The following is a 15395-nucleotide window of genomic DNA, read 5'->3' on the forward strand; positions in this document are numbered from 1 at the left end:
CACTCTAAGTGAACTAAATGGAAGGGTATTTGATTGATTCACCCATTACATTTCATAAATATATATATATATATATATATATTTTTTTTTTTTTCTTTGAGACAGGGTCTCACTGTGTCACCAGGTTGGAGTACAGTGGCCCAATCGTGGCTCACTGCAGCCTTGACCTCCCTAGGCTTAGGTGATCCTCCTGCCTTAGTCTCCCAGAATAGTGGGACTACAGGCATGCACCACTAAGCTCGGGTAATTTTTGTACTTTTAGTAGAGATGGGGTTTTACCAGGTTGCCCAGGCAGGTCTTGAACTCCTGGGCTCAAGCAATCCACCCACCTCAGCCTCCCAAAGTGCTGGGATTACAGGCGTGAGCCACCATGCCCGGCGCTAAATTTCATGTATTTTTAAGAACACTTATGAAATTATGTGGGATCATAAAGGAAACATATTTTTAGTAAGGATGCATAATAACAGTTCCTTAATAAACTCCCTTGATTATATAGAAGCATGACAGGGGATAATGATTCACATTGTCAAAATGCCCCTAAGTGATGATCCACCAGCCTCCACAATATGTCCAATGACAGAGAACTCTTTAGTTCTGAAGGCAGCCAGTGCCTATTATCTGGATACGCTTACTGAAATTCTTCTTTTTTTTTTAATATTCCTTTTTCAGGGTTAGGAAAGAGGGTGGGTGGGGAGGGTCTGCTTCCTGAAACTCCTATCAAATGACTCTGGTTGCAGCCCTTTGGGCCTCACGTCCCACTGAGATTCACCCCCACTGTCTCGCTATGCTGTCCTGTTACCACTCCAAGAGGAAAGAGGGAAAAATCCATTTGGACACCGTAATCCCAGCACTTTGGGAGGCCGAGGCAGGCAGATCACCTGAGGTGAGGAGTTCAAGACCAGCCTGGTCAAAATGGTGAAACTCCATCTCTACTGAAAATACAAAAATTAGTCAGGCATGGTGGCACACACCTGTAGTCCCAGCTACTCAGGAGGCTGAGGCAGGAGAATCGCTTGAACCTGGGAGGCAGAGGTTGCAGTGAGTTGAGATCGCACCTCTGTACCCCAGCCTGAGCAACAGAGCAAGACTCTGTCTAAAAAATATATATATATATATTTATAAAATATTAAAATATATATGTGTATATGTGTGTGTATATATATTTAATATATATATAGTATATATACACACATATATACTATATATATTATATATAGAGAGAATAAAGTGAATAAAGATACCTGATAAGGGCACTTCAAGAAAGGAAACAGTTTAAGAATGTCCTTCAGAGGTGTTTGGCTGCCAATCATCTTTCTTCTTATTTCCAAAGTTTGGCTCATTCTCTTGTCAATTTCTCTCCAGTCCTTTTCTGTTTTCACATATTCTTGCTGGAACCACTTAATATGTTCATCCAGCTCAGAATCGAAACAAACAGCTTCTTCCTGCAAAACATTTTCAATGTATCAATGGATCCCATGTTTCTATGAAAACATGAATTTCAGGCTGTTACTGCACACTCTTAGCTCATTCCTAAGATGAGTATCGCCATGCCTGGTTACACTTGACATTGAACATAACTAATAAATGGACACTCTTTAATGACAATAAATTAGATAGTTAATTACTTATCATGGAATTACAATCTATTCTCTTGAAAGATCTAAAAGAGTTACTTTAATTCCTGCGTTATCCTTGTATATGGAGATAGATTATCCAGAAGGTTCCCACTGAATAAAATGTTGCTGATTTCTATGCATTTAAATTTTAGAAGATAAAATGTTAAGAAGATATTTTTAAAAGTATTAAGGTTTTGTTATTACTATTGTTTATCTTTTTTCTTTTTAAATGACTTTTTATAGCTGCAGTACCACGCCATATAATCCAAATTCAAAATAATAACTGGTTATTTTCTGATGCTAAATCATTAAACTAATAATTTTATTCACCATACAACAGGGTAAGTTGGGCGAGGTAGCTAAGAAAAACCTCACTTATTCTTGTTGAAAATCTAAGACAATCAGCTTTGAGGAAATAAGAAAAATATCTTTCTAGAAATATGAGTTAAGAGGACAGTCAGCTGAACTGCACATAAATGAAAGTTGATCAGCCGTCTAGCTGACCAGAATGCAAACAGATGATACCTATAAAGGATGAAAAAGATGATAAGGAGCCTACAGTCCTCTTATATCAAGGCTTTTACAAGCACATAGGAAAGCCTCAGTAGATCTACTTTCTGTGGACACAGAATGACTAACAAGACCTAAACCAAGTGAACAAACTCCTAGAAAAATAAAATTATCAAAATTAAGAAGAAGTTCCTATAATCTTACATAAATTTAATTGGAAGATAAAAGCATTTCCACAAAGAAAATATCAAGAAAGACTTGAGGGTTTTACACACAAAATATACTTAAATTTTGAAACAGAATGTTCAAATTTATGCAAAAATTTTCAAGAAAAAGTAACAGAGGCCAGGCATGGTGGCCCACACCTGTAACCCCAGCACTTTGGAAAGACAAGGCAGGAGGATCACCTAAATCCAGGAGTTCAAGACCAGCCTGGCCAACATGGCGAAACCCCACCTCTACTAAAAATACAAAAATTAACTGGACGCGGTAGCACACACCTGTAATCCCAGATACTTGGGAGGCTGAGGCATGAGAATTGCTTGAACCGGGAGGCAGAATTTGCAGTGAGCCAAGATCACACCACTATACTCCAGCCTGGGCAACAGAGTGAGACTATCTCAAAAAAAAAAAAAAAAAAAAAAAGAAAGAAAAAAAGAAAAAAGAAAGAAAGAAAAATAAAAGAAAAAAGGAAGAAAAAAGAGGAATACTCTCTAACCCATCCTACGAAACCTCTATGACATTGATCCCCAAACCTGAAAGAACAGTGTAAGAGAGGAAAAGTGCAGGTCACTCTCATTGATGAACAAAGGTGCAGATATTAGAAACAAGGAAGAACTAACTTGAATTATTATACCTCAGAAACTCAAGGGTGGTTTGAAATTGGCAAGGGAACTATAGTAAATTAAAAGAAAACATGATTGATTTACCCATTACGTTTCACATACTGTCATATTAAAATCTCAATTTGGGGGCCACTGTTAGAGAAAGATTCGGGGCAGAAAAGAGTAGGTTTTGAGAAATGTGGTGTATGAATAGTTTGGCACAGCAGCTCACACCCAGTAATCCCAATACTTTGGGAGACTGAGGCCGAGGGTTACTTGAGGCCAGGAGTTTGAGAGAAGCCAGGGCAACATAGCAAGGCTCTATCTCTACAAAAATAATAATAAATGTTGGGAGGCCGAGGCGGGCGGATCACCTTAGGTCAGGAGTTTGAGACCAGCCTGGCTAACGTGGTGAAACCCTGTCTCTACTAAAAATACAAAAACGTAGCCAGGTGTGGTGGCGCACGCCTGTAATCCCAGCTACCCGGGGGACTGAGACAGGAGAATCGTTTGAACCCAGGAGGCAGAGGTTGTGGTGAGCTGAGATCATGCCACTACACTCCAGCCTGGGCAACAGAGTGAGACTCCATCTCAATAAACAAATAAATGATAAAATTACAACAGTTCTGTAATTTTACTTGGACTATCTAAACACGTGTAAACATCATATACTGCATTAATTAAAGATGAAAAAACATGACCATTTCAAATAATGCAGAAAAAGTATCTTATATAATATTCATCTATGATTAAAGAAAAACACTTTTGTCAAAATAACAGAAATTTTCAAAACCTATAAAGTTATATACCTAAAAACCCATAGTTAACATAATTTTTTTTTTTTTTTTAGACAAGGTCTTACTGTATCTGTCACCCAGGCTGAAGTGCAGTGGAGTGATCACAGCTCAGTGCAGCTTCAAACTCCCAGGCACGAGTGATCCTCCCACTTCAGCATCCCAATAGATGGGCCTACAGGGCCCTGCCACCACACCTGGCTAATGTTTGTGCTTTTTATAGAGACAGGTCTTGCCATGTTGCCCAGGCTGGTCTTGAACCCCTGGGCTTAAGTGATCTGCTACCTTGGCCTCCCAAATTGTTGGGATTACGGGCATGAGCCACCGCGCCTGACAGATATGATTGTTAATGGTGAAATTTTAAAAGAATAATCTTTAAAATCAGAAGCAACACAAAGATGATTTATTATACTCTTACTCAGCCTGTACTGAAATTCCAGTCAGAGTAGTAAGATAAGTAAATAAAAGGTATAAAAATTGAAAAGACAGAAATAAAATTGTCATTATTCATAGATTATGTCATTGTTCAAAAGAAAACTTAAAATTATGCAGATGTGATTTGTTACAACTGAGTTTTTCAGAGCAACTGAATACAAGATAAATATTCTAACATATACTAACATAGAAAATAAAATTTTGTACCATTATGTTTTGCAAAAAAAATTAAACTGCAAAAAAACTTGTAAGATACCTAGGAATAAAACTAACAAAAAATGTGCAAGACTTTTAAGAAAATCATGAAACTATAAAATATTAATGAGACTTAAATAAATGGATAGTCTATTATGTTTACAGCTAGAAAGATTCAATATTGTAAGAAAGTCATCTTTCTCCAAGTAGAGCTGTTGATTCGATATTTCTGTCAAAATACCAAACCTATAGAAAACCACAAGTTTTTTTAAATCAGAACTTGACTAGCTGATTCTAAAACTCACTTGAAAGATTAAAAACCTCAGGAATAACCAAGGCATTCCTAAAGAATAATAAAGCAGTGATGGGAAAGTATCAAGACATTTTACAGCTATGTAAGTAAGGAAGTTGATACTAATGCAGGGATAGATGACTTTGCTAGTGGAAAACAGCAGAGCTTATAGACACAGAGCCAAGGAAACAACAGAGATGACATCACGAATCTGAGGAAGAGAAGGACTCTTTTCTAAAAGGTGCAAGAAAATTTTCTATCCATAAGAAAAAAAAAATCCATATGGCTTAAGAAGTTAAATTTTAAGAGCAAAAACTTAAAAAAATTTAAAGAAAATATAGAAATATTTCTTATCACTTCAAGGTAAGAAAGGATTTCCTTTTTAAAAGCCTTACCAGTGGAGGGCCTTGACTACAAGTCATCCAGGTTCTTGGTGTTTTGAACAAAGAATTGGAACAAATGCATAACAAAGCCATGAAATAAAGAAGCAACAAAAACACAGATTTATTGAAATGAAAGTATACTCCATGGAGTGGGAGCAGGCTCAAGCTGGCTGCTCAAGAAAATTTTCTGGGTTTTAAATAGTCTCTAGTGGTTTCCCATTGGTGACTTGGTTTACACCCTATGTAAATAAAGGAGAGGCCCACAACCAGTCTGACTGGTTGTGGAAGGTGACCAATCAGTGACTGAAGTGAAGTTACAAAGTTACACTCTATGCAAATGTCTGATTGGTTGTGGGAAGGGACCAGAGGCTGAAGTGAAGTAACAAAGTTATATCCCAATGCAAATGAAGACTAGGCCTGCTACCAGCCTGATTGGTTGCAAGAGGGGACCAATCAGAGATTGATATGGTTTGGCTCTGTGTCCCCACCCAATCTTATCTTGTAGCTCCCCTAATTCCCACGTGTTGTGGGAGGGACCAGATGGGAGATGATTGAATCATGGGTGCAAGTCTTTCTCGTGCTGTTCTCATGGTAGTGAATGGGTCTCACAAGATCCTATGGTTTTAAAAATGGGAGTTTCTCTGCACAAGCTCTCTCTCTGCCTGCTGCCATCCACAGATGTGACTTGCTCCTCCTTGCCTTCTGCCATAATTGTGAGGCCTCCCCAGTCAAGTGTAACTGTTAGTTCAATAAACCTCTTTCTTTTGTAAATTGCCCAGTCTCAGGGATGTCTTTATCATGATACCTTTATCAGGATGTCTTTATCAGTGTGAAAAGAGACTAATACAGATGACTTTCCATTTTTCATCTGCCACACAGAGGCGGGTGGGAGGTTGCAAAGGGAGTAGCCTCTGATCCCTTTGTTACCTGGGCATGGTAAATTGGGGTTTTTCTTTTGATTCAGTTCTAGGAAGTTGGTGCAAATTGGCCTTAGGCTTCCTGCCTCCAGACCCTATTCTCCTGCCTCAAAAGCACTAATCATAAGATAAATGACTGATTACTCTAACTACATTAAAATTGCAACCTTGTCTTTCCTTGTCAAAAGACACCAGAAAGAAATTTAAAAGGCAAGGCACAAACTGTGAGAAGATATTTGGAACTGATTTCATTAGAAAAGGAGTAGAATACAGAATATACAAAGGATTTTTACAAGTAAATTGAAAAAAAGGGCAACCTCATAGAAAAATAGGCAAAAGACATGAACAGACACTTTACAGAGGAGGCAACATGAATATTTCAAAAACATATGAAAAGATGATCACCCTCATACATAACTGAAATGGAAACCAAACATGGTACCATTTTATTCCTAATAGATTGGAAGTGGGGTGGTAGCATTGCATGGGGGTGGGTGAGTGGAAAAGAAATCAGATGATTAACAAGTGCTGCTCAGGGAGCTTAATCATCCAGGAAAATAATTTGGCACTGTCTTATAAAGTTGAATATCTGCACACCCTGTGAGCCAGTGAGCCAGCAAATCCACTCCTAAGTATAAATCCTTGAAAAAAGCTTTCACATATGCTTCAAGACACACATACAAGAATAATCACAGCAGCATAGTTCATAACAGCCAAAACTGGAAACAAATCAAATATCTGTTAAGAAGAGAAGAGCCAAATAAACTGGTTGCCTGTCACAATAGATTAAACCAACAGGAAAACGAATAAACTACACTCAACTGAACAACCTGGATGAATTCCAGTGACATTGCATTGGGCGAAAAAAAGGAACTTACCAAAGATAACATACAGTTTTCATATCATTTTGTAAACCTCAAAAACAAGCAAAACTAGAATTTGTTTTAGGCGGGGGTAGTGAAGGAAAATTCGTGGAAGATGAGGAACTGATCAGATTTTAAGGGATAATAGAATTTGAAAGAAGGAAGGACAGTTCTGGGTGGAGAGACAGGAAAGGCAGAGCATGTTACGGGAAAGTTTAGTAGAGTGAATCTGAAGATTGTGGAAAACTATAGAGGGCCAGGGTTTAAAGCTGGTACTTAAAGGCGATGAAATCTTTTAATTGAGGTTGGAAGAATAGCTAGGAAACTTGTGAATGCAGAGATACAGATTTGATATTTCTTATAAATTATCTAGATTTAGATTTCTAGAAAGGGAGAAAATTATAGGAGCAGGAGAACCAGGATAATGGATTGTCAACGAAGCCAAGGAGTTTCAAATGTAAAATGTGGAAGGTGGTAAAAAGAAAAAAAAAAAAACTTTAAGGTAAGTTTCAGATATGTCAGATCTTCATTTACTTTAAAGCTTTGTTTGTATATGTTTTAAACTGTTGAACATAAAAATGGACCTCAGAGGATTTATTCAAATAAAATATGTGCTTGAAAGAAAACAAGCAAAACTAAGCAATATATTCCTTAAGAATTCATGCATATATGACAATATCATTTATTTTAAAAACAGGTGAATGATAAACATAAAATTCAGAGTAGTGATTACTTCTAGAGGCCCATAGTGGTGGAGAGGCAGGTGATGGGAGAGGGGAGGAAAACTCAGGCACACACAATGGTGCAGGCAGTGTTCTAGTTTAAAGTTAAATGTTGGGTTAACAGTGTTTATTTTGTCTCATAAACTACATATATGTTATATATATTTTTTCTTCTGTATGTCTCAAATGCATAGAATGACAATTTCTTAAGTAGAAAACATTCTAATTTTTTAAAGTACAGAAAAAATGATTTAATTAAACAGCTTTCTTTCATCTACTGAAATACAGAAGTTATATAATTGCTGATACTGACATTTAGATACTACTGTGTATATAATGTACTACTTCCTCCAAAACTCTTACCCAATCATGAAAGTAATGTTTCTAGAGAGCTTCCACCTGATCAGACTGATGGGATTAACATAGTGTTGGTGGGTTGTATTCTAGACCGAAGTGATTTTCCTAATTATTAGAAGGCTATATCAGAATTTAAAATTCTCACCATTTTAATGATTTACATATTATTAGATTTATATATTGTTAGATACACTGTTAATGATTTATATATTATTAAAGCTGGAAAGAACTTAGAAATCACCTAGTCCATGCCTCACACTTTACTGATGGGCAAATTGAGAACCTCAAAGGGAAGTGACTTTTCCAAGCACAGAGATGCCCAGGTGTTCAGGTTTCTATTAGGGTAGTTCCCCACTTCTCTAACAGGCTGATTTCTTTAACAGTGCACATTGAAATGAGGGAACTAGTGAGTAAGAAATGTCTGAATCTTACAGAACAGCAGCTGGAAACAGCTGCTGACTGTTGACTTCAAGATGTCTGTCTCAATAAAGAAAGTTAATGGAGGGCCGTGCTCAGGAAGGAATCAACGGAAGAAGACATGAAGCGGGGAAGAGATCACTTCAGGCCAAGAAATACACTGAAGGGAAATGTAGGACTCACCTGTGAGATGTGTGACTTTAGAGGAATCAGCATAAATTAACCAGAACATTAACCTGAGTTACAGCCAAACAAATTGTATAACGAGTGTATGCTACGCTTCCTTTACCACACCAGTTTTGGCAACATAGAGTGGTCTCTCTACTCCAACACCACAGCAACCTAAGCTCCCAGAGAGTTGGTTGTAATAGCAGAGCATAGTTATAGCCAACTTTTAGTTTAAGCTGACAGCTGGAACAGAAATAAGGAGGAGAATATTTCTAAGTTTGATTTCAACGGAAGAATGAGACTGCTTTTGAAGTAGTAAGACGGCATAGTTAAAAATGTAGTTATAGCTTTTTTTATCTCCCAGAAATGAATAAAAACTCATCTTGACTTTGATAAAGATAACTTTGTTCTATATCCCACAATCTGAATAAGTTCACAAAGAGAGCATCGTGTTATGAAAATTGAATAATTCTCTTTAAAATAATATTTTAAGAAAAAGGTATCTTGCCATGTTGCCCAAGCTTGTCTTGAACTCCTGGGCTCAAGGGATTCTCCCATTTCAGATCTCAAAGTGCTGGGGTTACAGGCATGAGTCACTGCATCTGGTCCCTGAATAATTCTTGTAAATACCCTAAGAAAAATCTACTTTAAAGGCACTATGTAAATCAAGGTTCCATACCTAAGACTGTGGACTGTAGCTTCTGAACATCACCAGCAAATAACTGGACATACTCCCTGCTGACTATAATGTTCTCTGTAGATTGTCATCTCACTCATTCTCTAACTACCCAAAGAGTATATTTGTCTCAGCTGTCCAGTATGGCAGCCACTAGCCACGTGTGGCTTCTGAGCACTTGAAATGTGACTAGCCCAAATTGATATTTCTAATTTTTAACAATTTTTATTGTCATTTTTATTATTTTTTAATAGAAGACTGGGTTTTGCTATGTTGCCCAGCTAGATTCTAACTCCTGGGCTCAAGCAATCCTCCTGCATTTGCCTCCCAAGTAGCTGGGACTACAGGCATGTGCCACTGAACCTGGCTTTTTCCCCCCCGCCAGAGATAGCCCAAATTGAAATGTAAGCTGCAAACACTGTATTTCAAATATTTAGTATGCAAAAAAAGAATGTAAAATATCTCATTAACAATTTTTTAGAATGATTACATGTTGAAATAATATTTTGCATATAGTGAGTTAAATCTACTATTAACATTAATTCCATTTGCCTCTTTTTACTTTTTTAAAATTTCTGCTACTAGAAAATTAAAAATTACATAAGCAGCACATATTATATTTCTATTGGACAGTGTGGTGTTAGGTACTAGGGGTTTCCTCATACCAAATCCCAGTCATCCTCATTTCCAATTCTATTGTCATCAAGTGTTGACTTGGAAATGATGTACTCCCTATGGAACTTGAACAGTAGCTTAGCTTAGCATTCAGGCATGTGTCTCAGTCAATCAGCAGGCAGAGTTTCACCCACGCAACCTTGCCCCATGTTTCCAAGTGTGCAACTTACTTGTAAAATTTTGCAGTATTAGTAAATATGCCACCCGCTAATGACAGTAATTGCACTCTATGTAGAATGAAATTAAGTGTCAAGATTTTTCTTCAACTTTTGCTGTCTTGTTCAATTTTCTATCATGAGAGAAACATCTGTGGAAAAGGCTATAAAATAATTAGTATTTATACAATAAATCATTATGTGTCAGGCCTAGTAAAAAAACAACAGTAACTGTCATAAGATAAATCCAAAGAAACTTAGTAAATATTCTTAACATTTGACTCACTAGGTAGTTTTTGAACAACTTTAATTATATTTTATTTCTAAGCCAAAGAAATCTAACACACAAAGCTATTTCATAGCTTTCAAAGCTATAGGGTATATATGTACCCAATAAGTAGGAAAATAAAATGTTTTAAGAGACTAATGAATTATAGGTATAGTGTTAATAATTTAACACCTAGTAGTTATTTAACTAACTTATTTAGCAAATATGTGGAAGACTATGGAATACAAGAACATCCTAAAAGCATTTATCAAATCCATGCATCAGTATCCTACACATAAAGTAGGTTAAAAAAAAAAAAAAAAAAGAGGCACAAGTTATCCTCTCTAAAGAAATTGCCATGTTGTTCCAGTATATATTTGATAGAATATGTCACATCAGAATGAGGTAAAATGTTAGGTATTTTTTCCTCTATGTTTCAGACTTAGAGAAATGTCCTTAAAATTAAATTCACAAAAGAGACAATCTATTCCTAGTACTGAGGGCCTAGAAAGAATCTTCAAATAAATTACCTGTAAAAATGAAAATTAGGTGTTTTTACTTAAAACAAAATCATTTTTTCCCTATGTTCTAAGTGTTCTTATTATAACAAATGGCAATAACTCTCATATATTTCCCCATGCTAAAGATTGTACAAGGACGTAGATTGTAAACTCACAAGGGAGGATGGCAGGACTAGCCTGATCCTCAAAAAATGCCTTCATTGCTTCATGAAGCCAGCACAGGCACAGGAGAATCACAGAGAAGTGGATCCAATGCTTGACATAGTGTGTTTGGAGTCCCTGGTATTACCTGCAACAGGCAAGATTACGCTGCTGCACCTGACAATCCCCACACCTTATAGTGACAAAAGTTTATCACACATGTGACATGCCCATCTTGGGGCCCTGCTCCTAATCCTCCTTACCCAAGGACATGGCTCCATCATCTAGAATGTTGTCAATTGTCACTGAAAAAAGAGGTAAATGAGGAATTGTATGCTGGATCTTTAACGCGCATGTCACATCTGCTCACATTTCATTGGCCAGCCTTGTGACCACACCTAACTTCAAGGGGGTGGAGAAGTACAATCCTGCTGATTGTACAAAGGGAAAGAATTGGTTACACTAGTAAGTAACAGGGCCAGGAGGGTTACATCAGGAAGATATAGCAATTATAAACTTATATACACCTAACACCAGAGCCCCCAAAACCATGAGACAAAAACTGACAGAACTGAAAGGAAAAATAGACAATTCCAGAATTATAGTTGGAGACTTCAAGACTTCACTTTCAATGATAAATAAAACTACTAGAAATATGATAAACAAGAAACTAAAAACCTCAAACAACTGTTGTTTCTGGAGAAGACAACATACATTGTAGGAACTTGAAATCAGAAGTAATGAATACATCATAAAATGAAGACCTCTCAGCAGATGACATTAAAAGAAATTTTGAAGAAACTAATAGGACTAAGTTACTTATTTAAAACTCTTAAAGCAAAATAGAAATCAAATGTAGACTAAACTAACTGACAAAGATAAAATAATCTATCCACCTACGTAACATTGAAAGCCTCCAAATCAAGAAAACTCCATTGCAGTTAGAAAACAAAACAAAGCAAAACAAAAACAAACAAAAAAACACAGAAAGAGATAAGCAAAAGCTCCAGCTGAGATGTAAATGGTATTTACATCCTTTGTATTCTGCTTCAAGAAAACAAAATTATTTTCACCAAATATCAAATTTAGAGTGAATTTACCCCATAAAGACAGAGAAGAAACTTTTCAAAGTAGTTGAAAAGATCAGCCATAAATGTAAAGAGCTAGACACCTATACAGTACAAGTCAAAATTTTTTTCAGAAAATTTTTAAAGAATCGCTGGCTATTATCAATGTCAGCTTTTTTTTTCATGGCCAAAAAGTTTATGATAATAGTCTGACAGCTCTACTAGCTGAAAGAAACTTTAGTAATTAAGGAAAGAAAATGAATGCATTAGTCAAGAAAGTATTAAGAAGTTAAGCATTTCGGTAAGTATGTTTACATCCTGATGCTTCAAATGGGGCATTTGACAGAGGCCAAGAGGACCACCAGGGAATTTTTTTGATGAAGAGATCCCCAAGGAAAGGATCAACATCAAGCTGTGATGACGTGGGGATCCAAGGTCCCATGCCCCATGTAGACCAGATACGACCTCCTTCATCCCAAGGTCAGGATAGTAAGAGCAGGATCCTTCCACCAGTCCATCTCCATCCAGTTACAGCAGGATACTCCCCCAAAGGGCTAGGCAGAGCTTGTCCTGGTGCTCCCTGTGCTGGCCGATGCTGAGAACCTTCTTTTGGTTCAACACTCCCTCCACTTGTGGCACCACAGCCCAGGATGTCATTCTGTGAGAGGGCAGATGCTACAAGGGGGTCCTGGGGGATGGTTTAAGCGGACTCCCTCTTCCCCTTCTTCTGAAAATGAGGATGAACCCACACAGAATCTTCTCCACTGAGGGACTCCCCGGGCACAGCATATCCTCCACTGGGCAACAAAAAATGTCTCTACACTAAGTGGTACTAAGTAATAAACACTAGTGGAAAATGCAATATACAATGGCTTAAGAACAGGCTGTATATGCTGTTCTCCATATAATGAACCACTTTCTCAACACCAGTTACAAAACAGCCCACTGTCTTCATGGGTTTATGGTGCCACTTTTATTGTGCATTAAGTTCCCAAATAGACATGGGTGTATTCTGGGCATTCTTTCTTATTCCATTGGTCTATCAAAGATGAACTGCAGATTACTTAAAGATTTAAACATGAAAGTTAAAATTACAAACATAATGGAAGAAAGAATAAGGGAGAAACTTTGTGACTTGGGGCATGGGAAAGACTGCAGTCTACAAATCAACAAGAAAAAGATGCAAACCCATTCGAAAACAGGCAATGGATCTAAAGAGGTAATTTTCTAGAAGAGATGCAAAAGGCTAACACACACGTGAAGAGATGCCCAGACTCAGTAATCCATGGAAATGTAAATCACAACAAGAATGAAATTATACTTTATACCTATTAGTCTTGGCAGCATTTTGAAGGCTAGATAATGGTAAGCGTTGGCTGGAATACAGGGATCTGCACTGGTGTGGGAGTGAGATTAGCAAAGTCCTTTTGAAGAGCAACTGGTCAAATTAAGTACACACGTGCCTTGAGCCCCATCAGTTCCACTTCTGGATGTGCAACCCAAAGAAAGGACACACAGCTTCATAACCAGGTATGTATAACAGTGTTCTCTGTGGTGCAATTTGTAGTGGGAACAGGACTTGAGGCAAGAGTACTCTATAATGGTTAAAAATCAATGGACTTGAAATATACACAAATGAATCTTTAAAAGAGTGTCAGTTTAAAAGATGAAATTGAATGAGGTAAAGAATCCCCATTTATGTTAAATCAAATACACATGAATCCCAAATGACAGAACACATTCTGGAACATTTACAAACAAACAAAAAATACATACGAAACGCTTTAAAATGGTTCCCTACAGTCAGAAATGTGGAGAAAGGCAGATAGAAATGGGGACAGAAAGGAATAATAAAACCAGAGAAAGATCCAGCACAGGGCAACAGTGATAATGTGCCATGAAATAAGGAGTTTGATTCATTCAACTTTAACACTTAAGGATTATGACAAAAAAAAAAAAAAACTACTGTATAAAGTACAATCTTACTTTGCCATGCAGTTCCACACAATTCCTCTAAGCTTTTAAATCCAACATTTTCATCATTTTAACAAGAGACTGTCAGCAACTTATGAAATTACTCAGTTAAGTGTACTGTTTTGAGAATCTAATTATATCTGTTTATAAATACACGATGAGGTACAGTAAAAGACACTTAAGAAAAGAAAGCCGATTTATCAATTCATGGGGCTATACACTCTCTGGACCTAAAACTAAAAGATGCATAAGAAGAGATGGCACAGCTGCTGCATTGACTGCACAACCATACATGTAGCCACATGAGGTACTGAGGTTAGAAAGGCATTTTTAAGCATTGCAAAATACTCAGCATTTTGCAAGATTGGTCTGGGAACACAATGTGGGATTCTGACAAGCAAAGCTATCTATCTAACATGACGAGAAGTCTTTCTAGCAGTGGGACATGAGGAACTCAGGTGTATTGAGTCACAGGTGGTGCTTTGGCATTGCAGATGCTTCAAGTTTTGCAGCCAAAGAACATAGCTTAAGCAGAGCTAAAATGGCATAGGAGAATGCAGTGGGTGGAGGGTTAGGGAAAAAAGATCTGCCCCCTCTGCTCAGACCTGCACAAGTTCTGCAGCTGCCTGGTCTACCTGTGGAAGCCCATGTGACAGGACCAAGAAATCCACCCTGGCCAGGCGCGGTGCCTCACGCCTATAATCCCAGCACTTTGGGAGGCCAAGGTGGGCTGCTTACCTGAGGTCAGGAGTTCGAGACCAGCCTGCCCAACATGGCAAAACCCCATCTTTACTTAAAATACAAAAAATTAGCTGGACGTGGTGGTGCATACCTATAATCCCAGCTACTCAGGAGGCTGAGGCAGGAGAATCGCTTGAACCTGGGAGGCGGAGGTTGCAGTGAGCTAAGATCACGCCATGGCACTCTAGCCTGGGCAACAAGAGTGAAACACTGTCTCAAAAAAAAAAAAAACAACTTTGCCTTCTTTGATTGAGACATCTACCTTCAATTCTTTGGTAAATCCCATCAGGCAACCAAAGAAAAAAGAACAGAAACAAAATTAAGCAAAACAAAAGAAAATCTCTTCCTTTATTTATCCCTTCCCAAGATCTTCCTCCAGTTTAGCCACACCCACTTTCTTGCCTTTGAGTGAATGGCCGGACCCCTGTGTCTTGCCTGCATCAACATTTTCCATCTCTGCAGCATAGGAAATAATTTTTTTCTATGTTATAAAAATATTGTGCCCAGTTAAAAAATTTTAAAACATGAGAGTTACCCAAGTGTGTCTTAAAACATTTTTAATGTTCAGAAATCTTTTTTTTTTTTTTTCCTTGAGACAGGGTCTGGCTCTGTCACCCAGGCTAGAGTGCAGTGGTGCGTTCTCAGCTCACTGAAGCCTCAACCTCCCGGCTCAAGCAGTTCTCG

The 15395-nt window shown here is 37.6% G+C and overlaps 1 protein-coding gene across 2 annotated transcripts in view; it reads right to left on the reverse strand.

Annotated features, from left to right (window-relative positions):
- SAMD3 (sterile alpha motif domain containing 3) overlaps positions 1-15395 on the reverse strand; it is a 73507-nt gene that overhangs the window by 9376 nt on the left and 48736 nt on the right. For both annotated transcript variants that reach the window (XM_025383650.1, XM_025383651.1), the window contains one exon: positions 1242-1442. In XM_025383650.1, the coding sequence (XP_025239435.1) occupies positions 1242-1442 (201 nt within the window). The remainder of the gene's footprint in view (positions 1-1241; positions 1443-15395) is intronic.

Source organism: Theropithecus gelada, chromosome 4, assembly GCF_003255815.1.
Source record: "Theropithecus gelada isolate Dixy chromosome 4, Tgel_1.0, whole genome shotgun sequence".
NCBI lineage: Eukaryota > Metazoa > Chordata > Mammalia > Primates > Cercopithecidae > Theropithecus > Theropithecus gelada.